General features: G+C 45.5%; 1 protein-coding gene and 1 long non-coding RNA gene across 4 annotated transcripts; one reads left to right on the forward strand and one right to left on the reverse strand.

Moving 5' to 3' along the window:
• The first annotated feature begins 1138 nt into the window (after window positions 1–1138).
• Window positions 1139–15270, forward strand: Rtp2 (receptor (chemosensory) transporter protein 2). 2 transcript variants are annotated; one of them, NM_001107083.1, is made up of 4 exons: window positions 1139–1301; window positions 9329–9418; window positions 10344–10511; window positions 13045–13561. In NM_001107083.1, the coding sequence occupies exons 3-4, from the start codon at window positions 10348–10350 to the stop codon at window positions 13550–13552; spliced, it is 672 nt and encodes a 223-aa protein (NP_001100553.1). In that variant the 5' UTR covers window positions 1139–1301; window positions 9329–9418; window positions 10344–10347; the 3' UTR covers window positions 13553–13561. The 2 variants fall into 2 exon arrangements, with proteins under 2 accessions (NP_001100553.1, XP_038944224.1); XM_039088296.2 differs by lacking the exon at window positions 1139–1301 and having other exon boundaries at window positions 9251–10511; window positions 13045–15270.
• Window positions 1804–9244, reverse strand: LOC134481024 (uncharacterized). 2 transcript variants are annotated; one of them, XR_010056179.1, is made up of 2 exons: window positions 8406–9244; window positions 1804–3445 (listed from the first exon to the last, which is right to left on the reverse strand). It is a non-coding gene; the product is annotated as an uncharacterized LOC134481024 (long non-coding RNA). The 2 variants fall into 2 exon arrangements; XR_010056180.1 differs by having other exon boundaries at window positions 6237–9244.
• Window positions 15271–23899: the final 8629 nt, after the last annotated feature.

Raw genomic sequence — 23899 nt, forward strand, 5'->3', positions numbered from 1 at the left:
CCAGGTGAACTATCCTAGGACTCAAAGTTCACTTCCACCCAAAATGCGAACCGAGTGCCGCAGTCTGTAGATGGAGAAGCCTTTCAAAATGTCTTGAGAAGGATCCACCAAGGATCTGGAGTTTGTCTGCAACACCAGCTACGATTCATTTTAAGTGTGGAGAAAGGTTTAACACAGCTCCCCACCCCTGATTTGTTTAGAAATATCCTGAGTCACTAAGTGATTTTACTCGAACCTTTGGTAGCCTGTGAGCTAATACGTGCTTACCAGTAACACTGGCTGGCTGTGGTGGGATTCAGCACAGCGCAAAGCTGGGGCAGCACGGCTGTGTTCCATGAAGGACATGTGCTGAGGTCTCTCGAGTCAGTTCCCCGGTGGTTCTGAATACATTCTTGCCAATTCTTCATTGCCCTTTCTTGTCAGGTTCCATAGTAAATGTGTCATAGAGTATCCTATTTCTAAAAAAATGATTTATTTAAATATTTTATGTCTATTGGTATGAGGGTATCAGATCCCGTGAAACTGGAGTTACAGATAGTTTTGAGCTGCCATGTGGATGCAGGGAATTGAACCAGGTTCTCTGGAAAAGCAGTTGGTGCCCTTAACCACTGAGCCATCTCTCCAGCCACTCCTCCCCCTCCGTCATATAGTATTCTAACAAATAAAATTTAGACAATGAACATTTTGAAAAAGTGTTTATTACTTGAGACTCCATAGTAGGGGACAAGAGTGGCTCATTTTGCTTACAAGGTATAGACAGTGTTATTTTATTAGGCTAAAATTAGTTCATTTAAAATAGTGTCACCCGCAGTGATCTGAATAGTCAGATGCCAGTGAGCCATGCACCCACATGAGAGCTTTTCAATGGTGCAGCCCAGTGCCATCCTGAGAAAGACTGAGGCAGTAATTGCCACCTCATCGTGGAGTAACTGCTACACTCATTGGTGCTATCCCAGGAAAGAATCCCCAATGCAAACTGCGCTGTTGAACAGAGAGATGAATCGCACTGCTTTCTGCTTAGAGGATTCTGTTCTAACTTCAGTGTGATCCTATGCCTAAGGGGATTGCATCATCCGAGCGAGAACAAAACAAGGCAAAGCAGAAGAACCCCGGCAATTCCCACCCTCCTTTAGACTTTCTTTCACTGCCATTTGATCTGGGAACACTGGTATAGCACATCTCAGAGCTGGACCACCACACTCAGCTCTAGGTCAGGCCAAATCTCTCAGCTTCCTTCAGTTCCTGGGAATTCATGGTCCTGCACATAACCTGTTTTGAGGCTGATTATAGGAGAGTCCCCAGTGAGCCACCCACTCCAGGGTTTCCTTAGGTAGTAGCTTTCTATTTCTAGGCCTGAGTTGCCCTGATTCACTAGGAAAAGATTTGGGCTGGCTGTGGTGCTGCAAGCCTTTAATCTCCGTACTCAGGAGGCAAAGGCAGACTGATCTCTGTCAGTTCCATGACAGCCAAGGCTACATAGTGAAACCCTCTCAAAAAAGTAAATAAATAAAATATAAGAGAAAGGAAAAGAAAATGAGAAAGAGGGCTGGGGTCGGGGGATTTGAGTTGAGGCCAATAAAGAAAACAGAAGTCAGTAGTTCTTGATGGCTGTATTACACAGATTCATCCTTTCTGTAGGTTAACACAAAGCTAGTGGAAGAACACTTCTCTGAGCTGAATAATATCCAGGGCCATCCTCCTAACCCCACCCCACACAGAAACCATATGGAGGTGAAAGATCCCACGCAGAGAGACCCTTACTCAAGTCTTGGGAAATCGCGGACCCCAGACACAGAGAGACCATTTTGGATGTAATAAGCAAAGGCGAGGTTTATTACGGAGACCTATTACAGAGATCTCCGGGCCGACACATATCCCACGCAGGAGACAGAGGTGTCGACCCCGAGAGGCTGGGAAAAAAAGTATTTAAAGGCAGAGGCTGTGAGCACCAGGGGATGGGGGATGTCAAAGGGGAATGCACCACAAGTTACAGGATTGTTTTATGGCTCCAGGAGATAAGGGGACGCCAGAAGGTTTTATGGCCCCCTGGTTCCTGGAACAGAGCTACTAAATCAGGAGAAGGGTAGGGTCTTCAGGTCCTCATTATTTTTAAACGTTTGTCAAAACTGATGGAGCATTTGTATTTGAAACACCTCTGGTTAGGCTTGGGCTGTCCGGTTTCTTGGAATGCTCTCTGTAGGACACAATGGCTGAAAAGCACAAGTAGGGGCTTATCAGGGTCTGGAGGATGGCCCTGAGTGAGCTGGGGGGGGATGTCTTCCTGCCAGACGTCCCATGAATCAGTCCCATTAACTCAGGCTGGTTCCTGCATTCCTTTTTTTTATGGCTTGTCAGTCCTGCCTGAACAGTGTTTCCTGTGCTCCTTTATCTTTATGGCCTGCTAGTCTTGGCTGCAGGGCTTAGCCCTGGGTCTGTGGCCTTTTGGGGTTTATTTTTTAATTTTTATATTTATAAACCTAGAATTCGTATAATTTTCTTTTCATTCCCGTCTTCTCCTATTAAATAATTCTAATCTTAGAATTTTGATATCAAGTCTTATTTGGTCTCACCAGTTGTCCTAACTGACTGGTACTGTTGTCTCACAACCATCAACCGCATAGCACCCACTCAATTTTTAACAAAAGCAATTAACCTGTTTGTCACGCAGGAGCCAAAAACTAAAACCAAGAAAATTATTAATAATGGCCCAGCTGTAGCAGAGAGTAGGGTAGTCATCTAGGGAGATCTACTAAACTAGCTCTCGAACCATCTCTGATGTGTTTTTCTGTCTGTCTTTTGTCTAACCTTTTTCTAAGTTTATTTATGGAGTCTTTAATTACTCCTGAATGGTCTGTATAGAAGCAACATTCTTTCAGTGTAGCACACAGACTCCTTCTTTAAGGAATATCAGGTCTAATCTTTTCTTATTTTGAAGGACTACCTCTGAGAGGGAGGTTAGGTATTCTTGGAGGTCAGCTAAAAAGTCTTTAGCATCAGGATTTTATCTGGACACTATCTAAACCTATATACCAAGGTCATGACTGTCTTTCAGAACTTTTAAACTTATATAGGTTGTGATCCCTGAGGCACAGTCCCAAGAAGTGTTAGGAGTATTAACATATGTAATGTTACATCATTTGTAATAGAAATCAAGCCTATCCCACACCTATCTTGATAGAACCCAGGACAAACATGACTGAATTTCCCTCTAGGTCCCAGCTCTCAGCCCTAACAGCTAGTACACGGCTGGTGAGGGCTGAGAATTGACGGCTGTCAGGGTGGTCAGCAGCACCAGGTACGGTCCTTTCCAGCGAGGCTCGAGTGTCTGGGCTCAGTGTAGCTGCTTCCGACCTGGAACTGATGGGATGTCTCAGGGGTCTCCGGGGCATAGGCTGCTGTCAGCTGTGAGCAGATTTCTTTCTGTATCACCTGTAGGTCTTTTAGCCTGGCACACAAATCATTATTACTATGGCACTATGACATGTTGGTTCAGTAACATCATCTAATACAGTCAGGGGAGCTTAGGCCCCATATAAGATCTCAAAGGGGGTAAAGCTGAGTCTGGAAGGGGTATTTCTTGCTCTGAAGAGAGCAAGAGGGAAGGAGTGTCACCCAGTCTGTGCCAGTCTCCATGGTCAATTTGGTCAGGGTCTCTTTTAGAGTTCTATTTATTTACTCTACGTGTCCTGAGCTTTGAGGTCTGTAAATACAATGTGATTTCTAATCGACCTCTAAATACTTGGCCACACCCTGGCTTACCTTGGCGGCGAAAGTAGGGCCGTTGTCTGACCAGATTACCTTGGGCATTCCAGACCTGGGGAAGATTTCTTCCAGTATCTTCTTGATGATTGTAGAGGCCGTCTCTCGTTTGGTGAGGAAAGCTTCTATCTATTCCTGAAAAAGTATCTACAAGCACTAGGAGATACTTGTGATTATATTTTTTCTGGTTTTATCTCAGTGAAGTTTACTTTGACTTTTTATTAAACTCTCTAGGTCTCTTTGTCTTGTTTGTTTGTTAAGCATTCACTTACTGACATATCTTATACTTTTTACTGTCTCTCTTGGCTAAAATCTTAAAGTCTATTATATATATTTTAACTATTTGGACAAACTTCTTATCTCCTAAATGAGTCCATTTCTTAATTTGGCAAAGTGAGTCTTTTGTTTGTTCTTTGGGGGGGGGGGTACAGCTTTCTCCCCAAGTGTGTCATTGTCTTTTTATCTTTTAAACAACTTGGGCCTTTTCTTCTGTTGTACATTCTAAGTGAGGCCATCCCTTAGTCTAATCCCAGTTCCCAGTGGCTGTCTCTTGTAGGCCTGTAACCAGGATAGGCTCCTGTATAGCCATTTCTCGAGCCACTTTATCTGTTTTGTTACTGTCCCATGTCACTGAATCTCTTTCCTCCTGATATCCTGAGCAATGAATAGTACTCACAGTTGTTGGCTTCATCAGGGCATCTAAGAGATGGCAAAGGCATCTGTGGCGCTGATGTGCTGGGGGGTTGGGGTTCAGCCATTCTAGTTGACATTGTGTTGTCTACCATGGCAGCACCCACTTGTCTCTGACCTTTATTCGTGAAGAGAACTGTTCCCGTCTGTGGACAAGGTCCTCGGCTTTCAGCAGGGGTCAATCAGCCAGTCGCAGAGGTCTTTCCTCCACCCATGTGCTTCTGTCAGTGTTTGACACTCGTGCTGTGGTGGCTCCAGGTCCGGATTGGGCAGCAAGGTGACCAGATTGTCCCCAACCGGTGGAGAATCTAGTCCATGGCAGCTGACCAGTGGTCCCATCTTTAGGGACACTCTATCAGCCACTCTATCACAGTTTAAGTCCTGGATTGGGTGATAATTGTTAGTGCCATGCTGGCAGGAACGGTGTGTTTCAGGCAGAAAAGCACTAAGCCATTCAACTCCCAGCATCAGTTACTGGTGTACTGAGACAGGTCTTAAGCTCCACATACACAGTCTATAGATATGTATACACATGGCCTCATCCAGCCATTTCAGCCCACGCAAGCCAATTTGGAGAGCAATTTTCTCATGAGCAAGGGATGGGGGCAGTCAGGGATGACTATGAACTAGTGGGTTACCCGGCCCACGCCAAGGTCCACTGTTCTTCGGGCAGTCCATAAGTATTGTTCGTTGTCAGTAGCTCCTTGCACTCAAGGTCTTTGGATATTGGCCCACAGGGGGGCATAGGAGCACAGAGCATTGGGTCCCTGTATCCACAAAACAACTGGGCGGGCTTCCCTTCTATCTCTGTGTATAGCCAGCACCAAGAGGCTCTCCAGTGTCCCCTCTTGTTCTTTCTGGGGCAGTCCCTGACCCAATATCCTTTTTCTTCGTATTAGGCACACTGATCTTTAGTCAGGAATTCTCTTCTGTTGTCAGGTACTATCTTCCTAGGTTCCCTAACTACTGTGGCCAGTATATGTTCCTCTCTCGTCTTTTATCTCTCTTTATCTCTCTAACTTCCTCTTCTTTTTGTCTCTTTTTTTTTTTAGCTTTCTGTTCTTTTTACCTCTTTCTCTGTAACTTGTACTAACTCTCAGCAACTTAACTTAACCCTTTAAATTTTTGTAACTTTTTCTTCATATCCTTTCTTTATCTTAGCCAGATTGGTGGGGCATTTTTTAGCCCCTCAGAGACCCACCCTTGGAGCCTGGCGGCAGACCTGGCACTCCCTACCTTTAGGCGTCTGAAGAGAGCAGGCAGAAGTGAGGGCCTTCTATCCATCTCTGGAACACTTTTTCTGGCCTCTAGTAGGATTTCGTCTTTCCTCGGTGGTAAAGAAGACCTGTAACAGTTACTAACAAGCATCTCAAATGGGATGGTGAGAAAACAAGAGAATCTTGAGAATAGAGGTCCACTGAAGAGGGCAAATAGCATTTAGTCACACAGCTAAGCCAAGAGGCTTTCTTGGGACAAAAAGACCTTGTGTCTGTGAAACAGAAAAGTGAGCAGAGGGGCAGCCTATCTGTTACCGGCTGTCTCTCTGGACTTAGATTTTCCCTTAAGGAGTACCTTCCTTTAGTGCCAGCTCAGTGGCTTTATCACTCAAGAGACCCATCCTCTAAATGGCACTAGGCTTTCAGTAACAACTAATAATAAAAGGATGGAGAGACGATAGAACCTGAGTGTTAGATACTAAGCAGCTGACAAAAGAATTGTAACCAGTTCACCTGGGGCTTCTTGTCTCTTATATCTAATAAAGAGATTGTTAATACTATAGTACCAACCTTTAATAAAAAAAAACTATAGCTCTCTCCATGTCTCTGAATATCAGGACTGTAGTAGTAGTCCTTTACCAAACTGTCTCAGTGGGCTAAGGGCCCATGGAAACGAAAACATTAATCCTGACCTCGGCCACAGCCAAAGCCTGAATTCTAAATTTAAACTGGCAAAACAAAACAAAGTTCTTTACAGTTTGTTGCAGATTCTTTGAAACTATTTTAGGGGCTTCTCTGTCCCCCAACCTGGGACATTTCGACCACAGGGGCAGGAACTGGCTGCTGTGGGGATAGGATCAAAGGCATTCTCCATGCTAATGATGACCAGTGAGAAAAGTAATTTAATGCTGGAGACTGGCTACTCTCTTGGAATAGGGCCAGCAGATAAGGCAGGCTCCTTAAAGAACTTCTCTTAATGAGCACCCTCTTTCTGTGAGCAAAAGAGTTGAAGGTCTGGTCACTAAAAGCAGAAATTCCTTTTTTGTTTTTGTTTTCTTTAGAGTCCTCCCCCACCTCACTCTCAGCCTTTTTAGATTATTCTTTATGTAGCATTTTTAACACAGCCTGTCCCTTTTTTATAGCCTGTTGACAGCATTTCTGATCTTTTAGGCAGCTATGCACTAAGTGTCATACCGGCTGAAACTCCACCTTTAAGATTCTTTGTTTCTAAGCAAAATTTAAATCCTTTTCCAGCTTATCTCAGCTGTCCACCATGAGATTCCCAGAGATCGCAAACCAAGGTGTAGTAATTCACTAAGAAATCTTTTTATAGTGTTTCTTTTTACCTTAAGCCTTTTTCTTTTAAACAGCTCCTGAAGAGCCAGAAAAATTGGGAGAGACTTGAGAAGTCCCCATGCTCGCTGCAGCAGCTCCGCAGCTAATTTCGCTCCCCCCTACTGTGTGTTTCAAGCACAAGCACAGATAAAACACTATGTTTTAAAAACTTAACATTGGCTATCAACCAACACACCGCCACTAGAGCGGGGTCCATAAAATTAAGTTTCTTACTCACTATACTTGTTTCATACCGGAGGCCTAATCTGGGGAACTTTTTTATTTATGAGCGGTTTCTTCCTCAAGGCTTTTGTTAATGTCTGTTTACACAACTGTTAACAGCAGCTAGGCTGATCAAGGGGAGTAAAGGGTGGCGCCTCTCTCCTTGGGAGGAGGCTCAAGAGAGAAAGACAAAACTCCCTGGCAGAAAACAATTTTTCTCAAGCAAATTATTTTTAACTCTTAACTTAAGCACCAAGAGGACCAAGTAAAACTCTTTGACGAACAAAGCAAACAGTTTCATGATTTCAAACACAGTTATCAGTCCAAGATTTTAAACACAGTCGTCAGTCCAAATTCAAACACAGTCGTCAGTCCAAAATTCAAAAACGAAACAAAAGCCAAAAAGACACTCGGCAATACCACAGAAAACAAGCCAGACAAACAATATCAAGACAAAGCATCTTATAACCAACTTTCACAGATGCCTGGTACCTTCAGTACGTGGCCCAAACTGCAGCTTAACCTTAGCTGCTTTTGGGATGAGATGGACCATCTGATTCCACCTCCCAACAGGATTCCAGAGTGTCCTCTTGTCCTAACGACCAAGCACACTTGTCCGTGCCTATATTTAAATAGGCAGCCGAACTCGACCTCTGACGGAGTGGGATTCCTCGTCCACTCCCGCCTAGGTAAAAGGAGCATTCCATCTCCTTTGTTCCAGAAAACCAAAGTCAGGTCCTCCTGACTGTCTATAGCCGGGCTCTCCCGACTGTTCTCCGCCCGTGGAACGTCTTCCAGGGGCTGCAGCCTTGCGGGCCCGGGGCGTCCCCCCTTCCGCAGCCAGGGGGTCCTCACGGACCACAAAGGCAGCTGCACTGAGTGGGGATACACATCCACTCTCCTACAGGGCAGGAACACACATCCACCCTCCTAGCACAGGGCAGGAATACACATCCACCCTCTCAGCACAAGGCAGGAACACACATCTGCCCTCTTACCACAGGGCAGGAATACCCATCTGCCCTCTTAACACAGGGCAGGAATACCCATCTGCCCTCTTACCACAGACCAGTACTAAGACACACATATATACACACACGGCGGAACCAAAACAGAGACAGACACAGACTGACAAATGCGGCGCCGCTCACACAGAAACACTCAGACAAACATCCAACTCACCTCCAAGGGGTCTTCGGAGTCTGGGGTAGTCGCGCAGATCCCGGACGAGCCCCCATAAATATGAAAGATCCCACGCAGAGAGACCCTTACTCAAGTCTTGGGAAATCGCGGACCCCAGACACAGAGAGACCATTTTGGATGTAATAAGCAAAGGCGAGGTTTATTACGGAGACCTATTACAGAGATCTCCGGGCCGACACATATCCCACGCAGGAGACAGAGGTGTCGACCCCGAGAGGCTGGGAAAAAAAGTATTTAAAGGCAGAGGCTGTGAGCACCAGGGGATGGGGGATGTCAAAGGGGAATGCACCACAAGTTACAGGATTGTTTTATGGCTCCAGGAGATAAGGGGACGCCAGAAGGTTTTATGGCCCCCTGGTTCCTGGAACAGAGCTACTAAATCAGGAGAAGGGTAGGGTCTTCAGGTCCTCATTATTTTTAAACGTTTGTCAAAACTGATGGAGCATTTGTATTTGAAACACCTCTGGTTAGGCTTGGGCTGTCCGGTTTCTTGGAATGCTCTCTGTAGGACACAATGGCTGAAAAGCACAAGTAGGGGCTTATCAGGGTCTGGAGGATGGCCCTGAGTGAGCTGGGGGGGGATGTCTTCCTGCCAGACGTCCCATGAATCAGTCCCATTAACTCAGGCTGGTTCCTGCATTCCTTTTTTTTATGGCTTGTCAGTCCTGCCTGAACAGTGTTTCCTGTGCTCCTTTATCTTTATGGCCTGCTAGTCTTGGCTGCAGGGCTTAGCCCTGGGTCTGTGGCCTTTTGGGGTTTATTTTTTAATTTTTATATTTATAAACCTAGAATTCGTATAATTTTCTTTTCAGAGGCACGTGACAAATCTGGAAGACAGCACTGATAACTTCTGGCACCTAGCTACCCTTTTCTCATCCTGCCCAATTTTGCTGTCTCCACAGGATTAGGGAACCAGAGCCTTAGGTTAAAGAAGTGACAGGTGAGGGACTACAGATATCACAGAAACCTCACGGTGCCCTGGGCAGAACCAGGTATAGTACCATAGCCTCTGGTCTCTAAAGAATTGAACTTGGGCATCAGGAAGCCTCAGCTCTCTGTTGTCTGCTCTGTAGAAGCTGAGACAGCAGCAGCCTGAAGCTCAAAAGGAAATAGATCCCCTATCAGCAGTGTCAGTGAGCTCTGAGAACAGGAGCGATTGTTTCAACCCTATAGTGTGAATTCTTATCACTGTGCTTTTCACAGTGCACTAAATTACTTCTGTCTCACCAACCGGACTGTGATTTCTCCAGCAAAGGGCTACCTGTCACTTGTTACTTCTCCCTTAATCACGATGTTAGGAGCTTAATACTCTTGCAATAATTAAAGGAATGGATATTGTTTAGGAAGGCCTGCGTCTGAACTGTGGATGGTCACTTGGAAGTTATATAAGCCTGTTTCCCGGTCTACCTTGGCTAGTGCACAGATCAAGCAGCTTGTGGCTAGCACAGGGCAAACAATGGCCAGGAGTGTGGGAGCATCAGGTCCCACATCTCCATCCTGTTTCTACTGGGATCCCTAGGGTATTATAGTTGCCATGGTGCACAGATGGAGAAAGCAAGGAAGAGTAGTGTGAATCAGGGCCACCACATAGTCCTTGTCCTCTAGGAACCTGTGTCAACTCATGGCAGTAGGGGTTGGAGTTCAACTCCTATCTGCTTTCTCCATGTTGTCAGCATTCCTACTCAGTTTGCCTCTGCAGTTTAGCTCAGGACCCTGGAACTCTCCCTTGAGGTTTTCCTCCTCCCTAGCTCTTGGTACCTGCCTGGCTGTCATAGCAACAGGTTCCAGGGTGACAAAAGAGGAAGCTGAGTCTTATGGGTAAGGCTTTTTGGACCACAGAGACTGCCCGGGCTGCATCTATCCAAGCTTTCTGTGTTCTTCCTCTGCCTGAGCTTACTCTTCCACCCCGGCCAACAGGACCATGTCCACCAGCCTGACCACTTGTGAGTGGAAGAAGGTCTTCTATGAGAAGATGGAGGTGGCAAAGCCAGCGGATAGCTGGGAGCTCATCATAGACCCCAATCTCAAACCCAATGAGCTGGGCCCTGGCTGGAAGCAGTACCTGGAACAGCATGCCTCAGGCAGGTGAGAGGCCGGTGGGAGGGTGGTGCAGAAAGCCCTGCCTCCCTCGTCCAGGGGGGGGGGGTCTGTCTCAGACTTTGCAAATCTGAGCCTTTGGAAGTTCTCATCATGTCAGCTCAGGTGACAAGCAGACAATGGACCACCAGGGAGACCACACAAGCTCTGCTGCTAACCACAGCTGTTCCCATTCCTTAGTTACTGGGAACGAATTGTGCCCTGCATTTGAGTCTCCATTTTCCACAGAAAATCAAGACCGGCAATGCTTCAGTGCCCTGCAAATTCAGATGCCAAGTGTAACTGGAATGGGGAGGAGTCTCAACCTAGAAGTCAGGGTATTTGTGCTTGGGGCTGTGGTGTCTGTCTGCTCAACCAAAAGTGACTAGACTTGAAGACAGAATAAGTTATTGACCACACGGGATGTTCAAGAATCTGGTTCCATGGGTCTGTGAATTTGGGCATGCCGCCTTCTTTCTCTGGGTCCCAGTTTTCATATTTATGAAGCAAGAAAGCTCATCTTAGCTCATCTTAAAACATGACTCCAATCCCTTCCAACTCTACTGTCTGTGGATGATAGAACTGCTGACCTCGGGCAGTGCTTGTCTAGCTCTTCCTAAGTGTTTCTCACTCTCTGTCATGCAGAGTGTCCTGGGGGCTTTCCTAAAATTACTTCCCGGAGCCCACAGTTTCCATCAGACAGCCTTCAGCCCACCTACAGCGGTGCAGCCCCCTCACTCCTCCACGGGAGACTGGCTGGTGGTTGCGGTGGTTGCGGTGGTTGTATTGTGGAGGTGTGAACGAGTTATGGCTGGGTTGTCCATATTGTAAGGGTGTGAAGCCTCTTGAGTAGAGGACAGCATGTAAGTGGAAACAGAAAAAGGCAGACTATGAGTGGGGAGTGAGCTCCTGGACTCTTACCACAGGCCTTGCAAGCAAATAGGTGGAGCATGTATTGACTGACACGGGACAGGGCACAGAGGTTGATTGGTTTGTGTTGGCTCCTCTTATCAACACTGGACAATGGAAATCTCTCTAAGTCGCTTCGTGCTCTCTTATTTTCTAGGCTTCAGTCTCATCTCCCCCCAAATGCTCACCCATGCTCAATACTTTTGGAAATATGGGTTTTGTCTTGCGGGAGGGGGAAATAATTCTGGATTGGCTTATTTAAAAAAACTTAGGAGACTGAAAGGCCTCGGAGGGTTTGAGCTTCCTGGGGGATAAAGTGTAGAAGGTTGAGAACCAGCTGGTGCGGGGGACTTCTGGAGTTTAAGGACATCTCCAAAGACTCAAAGGTCTTCTCCCAGCCGCCACAGAAAGGGCTGGAGTGTAGCTGCCCCAGTCATTCTGCACACATGCTGGTTTAATTTTAATCTTTCAGATGTGCTAAGTCTTGGGACTGAGTACCGGCTCAGTATAGGGAAAAGGAGTGGAATCTTCCCTGTGCAGGGTCCATTAGACACCTCTGCCCTTTTGACCATGTGTTAGGCTCTGCTTGGTATTGTTCTCTGCTTGTACGGTGGTCAGTGGCTTTCAGAGGTCAGAAGCCGGCTTGGTTCCTCTGCTCCTCCACAGTGGCTGAGTAGTGTTTAAAACACAGTCGGTGCCTGATGGACTGAACTGAGTTCTTCATCAGAGGTCTTTCACAGCCATTTGTACAATGGACTTAGGCAGAGCCAGGAATAAAGGCAGAGTCAGCCCAGTGGACATCGTGTATCTCTGAAGACTTTGTAACAGGGCTCTGAAGAGGCCATTCCGGGGGCATATGGAGCCTCCCTGGAGTTTAAAGGAGAGCTCCGTCACAGGTATGTAAGCACTACTGGGAGGCCAGGAGGAGCTGGGCTTGGCAGGCGAGTCACCTCTCTCCATTCTTTCTGAGGCCCAGCCTCTAGGAGTCCAGATCAGACAAAGCAGCCCATGTGATGGTTGGGCCGAGGGTAGGTATATTAGGGAACAAAATCTACTTTTCCCATTCTTACAGTGCTCTATGAAGACTTAAGAACCAAACAGCAGTCTTCCCTATCTATCCACTGCCATCTGCCAATCAATCCTGCCTTTCGGGGTGGCTTAGTACGGACCTAAAATGTGCCAGGATCTGAGCTTGCGTCTCATCTCCTCAGAGCAAGCAAGATGCAGGGCTCAGATGGTGACATCACCATCCGTAGCAGAGGCACGAGAGGTCTGAGCACAAAGTCCAGCGTGGACAGCATAACCCTGCATCTCACAGATAAGAAACGAATCACAGAGAATGGGAGCAACACTCGTTTTGGGGGTTGACCGGGCACAGCTCTGCAATAGGCTTTAGGAGACCACATAGAAGGCTGCTTCCGGGACACCCCTATTTGCTCAGTGCCTCCAGTGCAAGGCTCTCTGGTTTCGGGTGATCACCAGGAGGAGGTCTAAGAAACCCATAGACTGATAAACATGGCACTTCCATTTTCGTCCTCTATCTAACACGCTCACCTTTTCATTCCTGTGCTCCCCAGGGCGGGGCTGTCCCTGAGAGTCTCATCTGCTCTGTTCCTCCTTCCTTTTCTGGCAGGTTCCACTGTTCTTGGTGCTGGCACACCTGGCAGTCTGCCAATGTGGTCATCCTCTTCCACATGCACCTGGACCGTGCCCAGCGTGTTGGCTCAGTGCGCATGCGTGTGTTCAAGCAGCTGTGCTACCAGTGCGGCACCTCACGGCTGGACGAGTCCAGCATGCTGGAGGAGAACATCGAGGGCCTGGTGGACAACCTCATCACCAGTCTGCGCGAGCAGTGCTACGACGAGGATGGGGGCCAGTATCGCATCCACGTGGCCAGCCGGCCCGACACCGGATTGCACCGCAGCGAGTTCTGCGAGGCTTGCCAGGAAGGCATCGTGCACTGGAAGCCCAGCGAGAAGCTGCTGGAGGAGGACGCCGCCTTCACCGATGACTCCAAGAGGAAGGGCCAAGCTGGTTTTATCTCCGACTTCTTCTCATTTCGCTGGTGCCTTTTCTGGGGTGCCCTCTGCCTGGTCATTGTCTACCTGCAGTTCTTCCGAGGCCGCTCGGGATTCCTTTAATGGGGTTGGTTAGGGGTGGGGAGAGGGACACATGGAATTGATAGTGGGAAGGATTGGGTCTCCTCCTGAGTCTGCTACAGGTTCAATCTATGACTCTGGTCATCTGCATACTGCTCACTAGTTCGCACTAGGAGAAACAGTGGTCCTTCCACTAATTCGATAGCAACGGAGGGAGTTGGAAGGAATGGGGATTTTGGAAGCTTGCTAGAGGTTAGTGTGAGTCAAAAATCTGCAGCTGCCACCTCCAGCCTTTTACTTTACGTTCCTGATCTTAGGTCTCATCTTGTCACTGTCACATCCTCATGCTCACTTTCAGCTTCCTCTAATTGTCCTGCGTGGGTGGTTCCCCTTGTAGGGAGCAGCACCGCCTCCTACCTTCCGTCGAATATGCAGGGACAGCCACCCGGTCCTGCTCCTACCATTCTGAAATGCTGATGATTTCCCTCGGGCTGGGATGAGGGTAGAGGTGGGGGTGGTGGAAGTAGGGGTGGGTTGGGGGGTTGGAATGGTCAAGGGCACATCATTGTCCAATGGGTTCGCTATTGATCATATGTGGATGTTCCAATTTAGATTAATTAAAATGAAATAAAAATCGTTCCTTAGTAGTTCCAAACTCAGTTGAGCTTATACAGAATTTGTCCCCATGGGGGCCATTGCTCAATGGCAGATGAGGGTGACTTCTAGGAAGATGAACACCAAGGGTTTGGGCATCAAGTGGTCCCCAGAGGACTTCCACTCTCTGCTTTGTCTACCCTGGGAACCCCTAGGCAACACGGAGCAACAGGACAGGAAAAAGCAGGCGCCAGCCTGCATGCCTTGCTAAAATCTGGTTTTGTGTCTAGAAATAGTTTGCCAAAGTTCTGTCAAGAAAATAGGTCATGTCTCAGATGGTCACTAAAGATGGGGTGCCTGACCACCACCTCAGAGGGAGGAAGTGCTGCCGAGAATGGATGCAAGGGCAAGGGAGATAGAACAGGTGAAGAGAAACAAGGTCGGGGACATTTCCGGAAGCTCGTTTTCTTCAGTAAACAATGACTTCTGCATTTTCATGTTAAATTGGGTGACTAGTCCCTGACTCTCCCCGCCCCCCACGCCCTGCCCCGCCCCCCACGCCCCAGCTGCAAAGATTTCATCTCCTCAGAACCAGAGAATAGGTTCTATTTGTTTCCAAGACTTGTTTCCTTTTTAGTTTATGGGAATCTCATTTCTCCGTCCCTAAAGCCAGAGGTCCATACTTAACTACCAAACAATGGCTGCTTTTCTGCATGTGTGTACCTTATGTGTCTGCCACATTTTATAGTCCTCTCTTTCTGTAATTGTTCTGTTAATTGAAAAAGTGGCTGTCACTATAATAATCCTCTTCTATGTATTCTGATCACTTTCATATATTTATCACCTTTTTTTTTTTGCCCCTCAAACAACTGGTCCTCTCTTCCCCAAATGATCCCTTTCCTGCTTTTGTATCTGGGTTTAAAAATTACCATTTTACACATGAAGGAAAGCATGTGATATTTTGTTGTTTTTTTTTTTACTGGATCTCCAGTCCCACCCATTTCCCAGTAGGTGGCATTTCATTTTTCTTTATAACTGAATATATTCCACTGTATGCACACCACATTTATTTTTCTTCCATTGATCTGTTAATGGGCACGTGATCTGAGCTTCATAACTTGGCTATTGTGAGTAGTGTCATAATAATAAATTCGGATTTGTAGGTACCGCTGTGGTTTGCTGACTTACATGCTTTATAGTATGTGCTTAACCATAGTCTTAATTTCCCCCATTCCCTCAGGAACTTACATAGTGACTGGACAGCACCTGCTCTTCATATTTGAATAGCATTTTCTCTCAGTTGCAATAGTCTTTGTGGACAATCTCCTCTCCTTCATCCCTTTTATGTCCAGGGTGCCCCAGATTCTCCTCTGTTCATTTCTTCTCACAACTTTTGTTCCTTTCTTCTTATAACTTCAGTTTTTTTACAACATACACACCCTCAGTCTTTATGGGTTTCTAAGCTTTCGTACAGAGCTCCAGACACATAGACCAACTTACCTGCCCACCAGGAGCTCTCTTCCATAGCAGCCTGGCCAGACCTAGTCTTCAGCTTCTTAGAAATCTAGTGCTATCTATCCCTCTTCTCCTCCCTGGCTCACCCACAGTATTTTCCTATTATGTCCCATGTTGAGTGTCATCATCTCATCCCCCCTCATTGCCTTACCCACATCACAGAGAAGTGAACCAAGCCCCTTAGAGGAGCCCAGAAGATTGTGAGTGGATCCCAGGTATTGAACATTGAGTTATTCACACTGTTGGAATTTGGTTTGCTCTGTTCAGATTGTGACTGTGTCCTAGTCCTTTCCTCATGGATTAAAAGAGTATTTAGCTTAATTGTGATTTTTATAGAAGCCCACAGTGAAGAGGGATTTTGGATTTTCAACTGAATTTTTAAATTGTTTGAATTTGTAAAGACTGTGACTTTTAAAGTTATTTATGTTTTATACTGTGATATTAACAAGAATGTGCCATCTTGGGGATAAATGAGAAAGAAAAGGTTCTAATTGCAAAGTGGTATGTGTGTCAAGTTGTCAAGTGTCCCCTCTGCTGGCATGTTTTATGTTAACTTGACACAAACTAAAGCCATCAGAGAGGAGGGAACTTCAGTTGAGAAAGTGCCTCCATATCATAGGGCTTCAGGCAAACCTGTAGAACATTTTTGTAGTTAGTGATTGATGGGAGAGGTCCCAGCCAATAGTCGATAGTGCCATTCCTGGGATGGTGGTCTTAGGGTCTCGAAGAAAGCAGGCTGAATAAGCCGCATTCAACAAGCCAGTAAGCGACACCTCTCCACGACCTCTGCATCAGCTCCTGTCTCCAGGTTCCTGCCCTACATGAATTCCTGCCCTCACTGCTTTCAATGGTGAGCTATTATATGGAACTATGAGCAAAACAAGCCCTTTCCTCCCCAAGTTGCTTTTGTTCCAAGTGTTTCATCACAGCAGTAGAAACCTTAACTAAGAGAATAATATATAATGAGGGTCAGTTCAAAGGAACATGGTCCCTTGTCAAGAGAGCAGAGCTAATTTACTACTATTTATGCTAAATGGATACAGAGCATGGATCAGTGCATCAATCAACTCTCATCAAAGAAGCTCCTTTGCAGTACATAGCGCTTAACACAGAGAAGACAGCTGGCCATGGTGCAAAGAATAAGACACTACAGAATCCTCAGCCCTGGATGAGGCTGTTTATCTGGATCACACCCCTCCCTTCAAGGGTCAGCAATCCTTGAAGAAAAAGGGGGCAGCAAGAATCAATGGGGGTGAGATCAACTGTGATCTACAACAGTGGGAATATAGAACCTGACGAGGCCATCTCCTGTAACCAGGCAGGAACCCCAGTGGAGTGATACAGACATCAAAGTCACCCACAAAACTTTTAACCCAAAATTTATTCTGTCTACAAGAAGTACAGGCACAGGGCAGGGAGCAGAGACTGAGGGAATAACCAACCAATCACCAGCCTAACCTGAAACCCATCCCATGGGCAAGCCCAATCCATGACATGATTAATGGTACTCTGTTATGATTGCAGAGAGGAGCATATTGTCCTCTGAGAGGCCCCACCCAGCAGCTGACTCAGACAGATACAGACACCCACAATCAAATGGTGGATTGAGCTTGGGGACTCTTATGGAAAAATAGGAGGAAGGATTGTGGGCCCCAAAGGAGATAGGAACTCCACAGGAAGACCAACAGAGTCAACTAACCTGGACCTTGGGGGTCTGAGAGTCTCAACCATCAACCAAAGAACATACACATGCTGTACCTAGGCCTCCCCACAAGCATGTAGCAGATGTGCAGCTTTGTCTTCACGTAGGCTTGGAACAACCGGAACAAGGGGTACCCCAAAAGCTGTCTGTGGGATATTCTTCTCACTGGGCTCCCTTGTCTGGCCTCAGTGAGAGAGGAAGCACTTAGCCTCACAGAGACTTGAAGTTCCAGGGTTAGGGAATATCCATGGGGCCCCCACCTGCTCAGAGGAGAATGGGGGAGGGGTGAGTGGGAGGGGGTAGTGAGTGGGATGTAAAGTGAATAAGTAAAAGAATAAAATTAAATTTAAAAAAGAAAAGGGCGCAGGAAGATTGTAATAGTCATAGATTTTACTATAGGGAAACTGTTTTCTAGATACAGTAGTTGGATGTATGCAGCTGGGGCAGCATGACAAGACCTCCACAGGCTCAAGCCAGATAAAATTCCAGCATAGGGAAGTGGGCATGAAGTCCCATTCTTAACTAAGGAGTTAGAGAGTCCTTAGCTACTGGGGACGGGAGAATTAGTTTTCTTTAGAGTTGAAAATCCTCCAGTAAAGGCCACATTCAAGGGTATGTGGGGAGCATAAACTATACTTGATTTTAAAAAAGACACAAAGTTGGATGGGTAGGGAAGGATATATGGATCTGGGAGGAGTGGAGGTTGATAGGTCTCAAAACCTGGACAAGTCTCACTCAGTATTTGTGGCTCCTGCCAACCCTCCCAGCACCCCATAGTTCCCATGGCTCCTCCCAGGTCTGCCCCTACTCTGAAGCTCTCCCTCTCAGTCCTTGAACTTATGCTTCCTGTCCCCTAGCCTGATCCTTATATAACTCAGACATTTAGGCTATGTCGGTATCTTGTCTCTTGGCCTCTTGGCCTGGGCTGCCTCTACTGGTCAGAGGCTCCTCTCATGGTTGGCTTTAGTCTGCCAGCCATGTTCAACCTGGAGTCTTCCCTCTGTCTGCTTTCTCCCTTATACCTACAATAAAAATATTCTCCATACTTTAGGGGTAGTCATGTCCTCCTCTTCTGTTTTATTTTACTTATTCTTTCATTCATCTGGTGTTGAAATTGTAGGTGTGACATAACTGAGCTCTTTTCTAAGGGACTCAGCCTCTCTGAACCAAGCTGCAGATTTGGTTCACCTAAGACATGTACAGATCATTTGTTTTTGCTGGCTTCTGCCACACATTGTATTTGATTCCAAATTCTTCACCCTCTTCTTCTCTCCACCTGCTCTAGTCCTCTGTCTCTCTTTGTCTACTTGCTAAATGTCCCCTCTCTTCTTTCTATATCCTGCTATGCCCTCCTGGGCACCCACTCCCTGGTCATCTCCCGTCTCTCTGTCTCTTGGACCCTGCTATGCCCTCCAAGGTGTCTATCGTATGGGCATCTCCTTACCATATCCTCCATGGCACCTATCACATGGACATCTTCCTGTTATGCCCTCCAGGGCACCCACCACATGAGCCTAAGACACTAACCCTGTTCTCATCTCTGTGTAGGAGCTGCCACTCACATCCTGCAGGACTTTCCACTGTTAAATCTTTTTTATCTTTTTTTTTTTTTTTATGATTTCCTGGCACTCTGTTCTCGAGAATCTTATAAGACTCTGGTGTAACCAGTCTTTTTCTCAGGATTCACGAATTCATTGAATATGACTAAAAAGTCTGTAAACATGTTCTTACAACTTGTAATAAAAGATTGAATCTTAATTTGCTGTAGTTCAACTATTTACTTACTGTATATGTAACTTGATTTCAACTCTTGCTTAGGAAAATGACGACGCCTCTGCCTCCAGTGTGTGAATATCGGGCATAGGTCTGCAGGATGAAAGAAAACACATACACGGCTCACCGGTTTTCAGAGAGTGCCACCAAGGCTTTACTGAGATTTCTTTATATACCAGAGGCAAAAGCTGTGGAAAAACAACAAAGCAGGTGAAAATCCCCAACCAGGAAAACAGGAGAACAGGAAAAATCTGTCGTGGAAAGTCCTGGCCCCAAAACAGGGGCGTAAACAACTTCTTAACAACAACAAGCTGAAAGGCTTGGCGAGGGAGAAGGATGTCATGGAAAGTCCTGGGCCCAAATCAGGGGCCAAGAGCAACAGCCAAGGGTGTCAACAACTTCTTGCCATAGCAGGCTAAATGGCAGCGTGGGGGAAGGGAAACAGCCCAAGGCAGGGCCCAACAGGAAAATAGACAAACATGTTTGTCTCTTTCCTCCATCTTGACTGATAACGGAAGTAACCACATGACTGGCAGCCATCTTTACTGAGGTTAAGGGATACATGTCATGTAACTTCATCACCATCTCGGTTAGGATGGCCATGCGGTATAAAGCAACCGAAACAACAATTATACAACTTCTTAGTCCTACTGGGCCTTCTACTTATCATTGTATCTCCTTTTTAGATTAGGAAGACAACAACAGATCTTCAAAATAACCCTGGATTAGGATGGATTTTATGATTAAATATAATCAGGAATGGTAAAGTCCTAAGGTTATAAAAATATACTTGTTTACAAAACCTGACTTAGAGATGTCCATCTAACTACTTAAGTCTTTGCTAACTTTGTTCAATACTGGACTTCTAAATTTAAATAAGAAATAAGAAAAAATATATGCAACAGTGATATATGTCTAGCCTCTTTTTCTTTGCTCACTTTGTTAAATTCTAGCTATTTAGACAAACTGAGTCATGCAGGAAACTATAATATTCTATGTTCGTAGAGTATGAAAGAGATCAAGCAAGTTCCCAGTCTCTCTATGAACCGCACTTATGGCTTAAACTTTTATTTTGATGCTAAATGATCTTCAGTTAAATCTTCAACGAAAGTTCTTAAAGTGCAAACTTAACAGGGATAAAGCTATAAAAAAAATCCTTATCTTACATAAGCTAGCAACTTGCTATAAACGGTTAAAGATTATTAACACATCCAAGTTAATGTGTTTTCAAAGTTAAGCCTAAAGCAAGTAATTAACTCAGGTATACTTAATAGATAGTCCTCAACTCTTCAGAGATCCACTGAATATGACATTTAAAATGTTTAATGAGATAGCTTCCCATAAATAGATAGAAGTGTCAGCTCCTAATGGGAACCATAAGGTCTCTAAAGAGGACAGACCACTCCACCTCGATTGTAGTAATAATAACCACACGACAAACTTGCCTGCTCCAGTGGACATTGTTAGGATGACTGCTCCACTCTGCCTAAGTCTAGATAGGTCAGTCTCCCAAGTTCTTCCTCCACCGGAAGTCTCTCATATCTTCTGGGTCCAACAGCTGAAGCCTGACACTGCCTGGTGACTTCTGCCTCTAAACAAGGGTACTGAGACCACAGAAGCCTGGGGGAACCTCCAAGGCAGCAAGTCTTTGTCATTTGAATTGATACATAGGCCATTTGGGTTATTCTTCCTGCTATAACTTATCCTTCTCAGATTTCTGATGAGACTGATGGCTAACTGTAGATTTATGTTCCTCCACCCAAGGCCACAGCAGAGGCCTATTCAGTTCAGTTCATGGGTAAAATCAGGCCTCACTTTTCTAGAGCTACTAGGTCTCCTGCTGAGAAAAGCAGACATAGGTTACTTGCTGACAGGCTTCAGTCACAAAATAGGTTTAGACATTTTTCAGATTTATTTCTCTATCTGTATTATTGTTATACTAAGATTTCAAAAGTCCAGAGTTTTAACATTAACAAAGAGATCTCTGATAAGCTACTAATCTAGCCCTGGTAAAGCACTGATGGTAAAAACAATTATAGTCAGAAGCCTAACAATTTGAATTTCTTTTGGTTTTCTTCTAAGTAAAATTAAAAGTGCTTCTCAATCATGCTACAAACACCCAATCAATAACATGGAAAACAAGTTAGTTCTTTTGACCCAGAACCATTTTGGGGTTCTCAAGCTTTTACTATGCTTCAAAGTTGTGCGCCTTTTCTCTAATGTGCATCTCACTATGTTACTATAACTAAATTTTAAATATCTTCTTATAAACTTAAAAGCATTCGGTACCCTTTAGGGCGTATACTCCGATCCCTCTCTCTCAGGTCAAATGGACTCCAGATAAGAACTCCTGGGAGAGTTTGCCCACCTGTTCACGGGTGACATTCCCTTCCCCTGAGGGGTAACATTTCCCCTTTTCAATCATGTGAATCCCCCCCCCAACTACCACACGGTAATCCTGCAAGTGTCAAGCATACACCAAAGATAAAAGATAAAAAAAAAAATTTCCCCTAAGGTCCTTAATTTTACCTTCTGTCTCTAGTCTATATCTGTACAGATTTGCAATCTACTGTGGGCCGCTCCAAACTTCCTGTAATGTACCAGCAGCAGGTGTCCCTTAGAGAGGGCTTTGAGCTGCCTGCATTTCCCTAGCCCCAGGTACTCCCACAGAACCTGGCAGTGAGTGCAACAGATGGCCCCCAGCCTTCCTGGATCCCTCAACAATACAATGTTGCTCCAATTTCTGCAAAAAGAAAAAAAAAGCTAAATTAAGGTCTTAAACCTAGGATTCTAGAACTTTTGGAGAAGTGAAAAATAAACAAACGGGGAAGATGTAAATGTCGAATGGTGAGTGAAAGTACATAAGGAACCATGGTTGTATTGCTCAGGAGACGGTCCCGCTCTGCTCTGTTTCTCCATGGGTGATAATGGTCTGTCATAATTCCTTCGACTGTCTTGTCAGAGTAGTGTGATATTTCTGGAGCCCTAGGCTAACATTCCTTTACTTGCCTTCTGTCCCCTTTGTCAAGTAGTCTGTAAGCATATGCCAAACAGCAATCAAGAAAGAACGTACTTCCTCAGAGAGCCCAGAGGCGCTACCCAGTAAACACAAACAAACAGTAGCAAAATGGGTCTTCTAACAGAGCCGAGCACACACGGTTACATGAACATCATGTTCATGTCATGCCAAGAGTCCTCAAGGATTTTTACCTAAGAGTGATTATTTTCTCTCTTGTTAATAGCTCTTTTAGAATTTAGTGCAATCCACTCTAATCATATTTACACACTCTTCCTCAGAAGAAAAAAAGTGAAATAAAAGGAGGAGGAAGCGACTCCTAAAGTATAGAGGCTTTTATTGTAGATAAATAATTACAATATTGTAGATTGTAAGTGGGGAGGGAGAGAAGAAGGGAGGGAAGGAGAGAGAGAGAGAGAGGGAGAGAGAGAGAGAGAGAGAGAGAGAGAGAGAGAGAGAGAGAGAGAGAAAGAGAGAGAGAGAGATTGTTCAGGCTGCAGACTAAACAGGATCATGAGAGCAAGAGAAGAACTTCTGACCAAGTGAAGCAGCCCAGTCCAGAGACTGGTGTAGCCAAGATGGTTGCTGTCATATAGGAATCAGGCGAGGTGCAGGGGGTGGGGGTGGGGTGGGCGCGCATGACGGAAGTCCAGCCCCTGGGAGGGAAAGGTTTAGGGTAGGAGGCAGGGTAAGAAGTGCTGGGAGGGGCCATAGGTTCTGAAGGATGCTGGGAAAGCTGGGAAAGGATGGCATGCTCATAGTCTCTGCACCTATATTGAGAGAGGTGATGTAGTGTTTTGGTTCATGTGTATGTTGAGGATCATAAACTCAGGATAATATATATATATATATATATATATATCCTTAACTTTTATCATTTTCATCAGTACATTCAATCCTTCTCCTTTAATCACCTCACAGGAAATAATTAATTAATGACTGACAACAGCTCTTTGTAGATGGAATCTTTTGACACAAAGTTTCACCGTGTGGCTCAAACATAGCTCAGACAGTCCCGGAACTTACGTTCCAACCTTGCCTCCTGAGTGCTGGAGTTGCAGCGTGCATGAACACACCTGTGCCTGTTTGTGTTTGTCTGTAGAAGATCAGAAAAAGGAAGACGGCTGTTATTGCTTGGGAGCTGGTCTGGCAGTCACAGTCAGGCTATGATGCTCCTCTGTCAACACAAATAATTCCAGAGAGTACCATTCTGATTTATAGCTATGTTGGGATGATGAGCAACTAAGGTAAAGTCAAGCCTACTCTGAAATTATATCTGAGCACAGAAGACAGAAGCATGGATGTTATTTTTACAATAAACACGCCCCTTTCCTTATCCTGAGCAAAAGAATGGCTGCCATTTTTTTCTTAACCATGTTTCAAGTTTCATTCCCTTTTCAGTTTGTGGATTAGACCCACTGTGGTCTTTACCCTTTGCCATCATCCAGCTCATAGGAAACCTCCATTTAGAGGAACACTTCTCTAAATCTCCTAACACCGTTGTGGACGTTACAGCTCATGCTCTGGGAGAACCTCCTACTGCGGAGCTGTGCTCTCACGCACATGCTCGGCTTTTTACAGCGAATCAGGAGCCCAGCATTCATTCAACAACAGCTGTGTTTTCTGTAGGTTTTGTCTGACGAAACTGACCAAGAGATATCTCTCTTCTCCCAGTGTCCCCGAGGCTTACAGCTCAGTGAAATTAAACAAAAATAGAACTGAGAAAAAATAAGTGTAACTGAAATATAAAATGTATTTGGAAATTTGAAAACTTCATTAGGTCTCAGGG

The sequence above is a fragment of the Rattus norvegicus genome, chromosome 11, assembly GCF_036323735.1.
Source record: "Rattus norvegicus strain BN/NHsdMcwi chromosome 11, GRCr8, whole genome shotgun sequence".
In the NCBI taxonomy this organism is placed as follows: domain Eukaryota; kingdom Metazoa; phylum Chordata; class Mammalia; order Rodentia; family Muridae; genus Rattus; species Rattus norvegicus.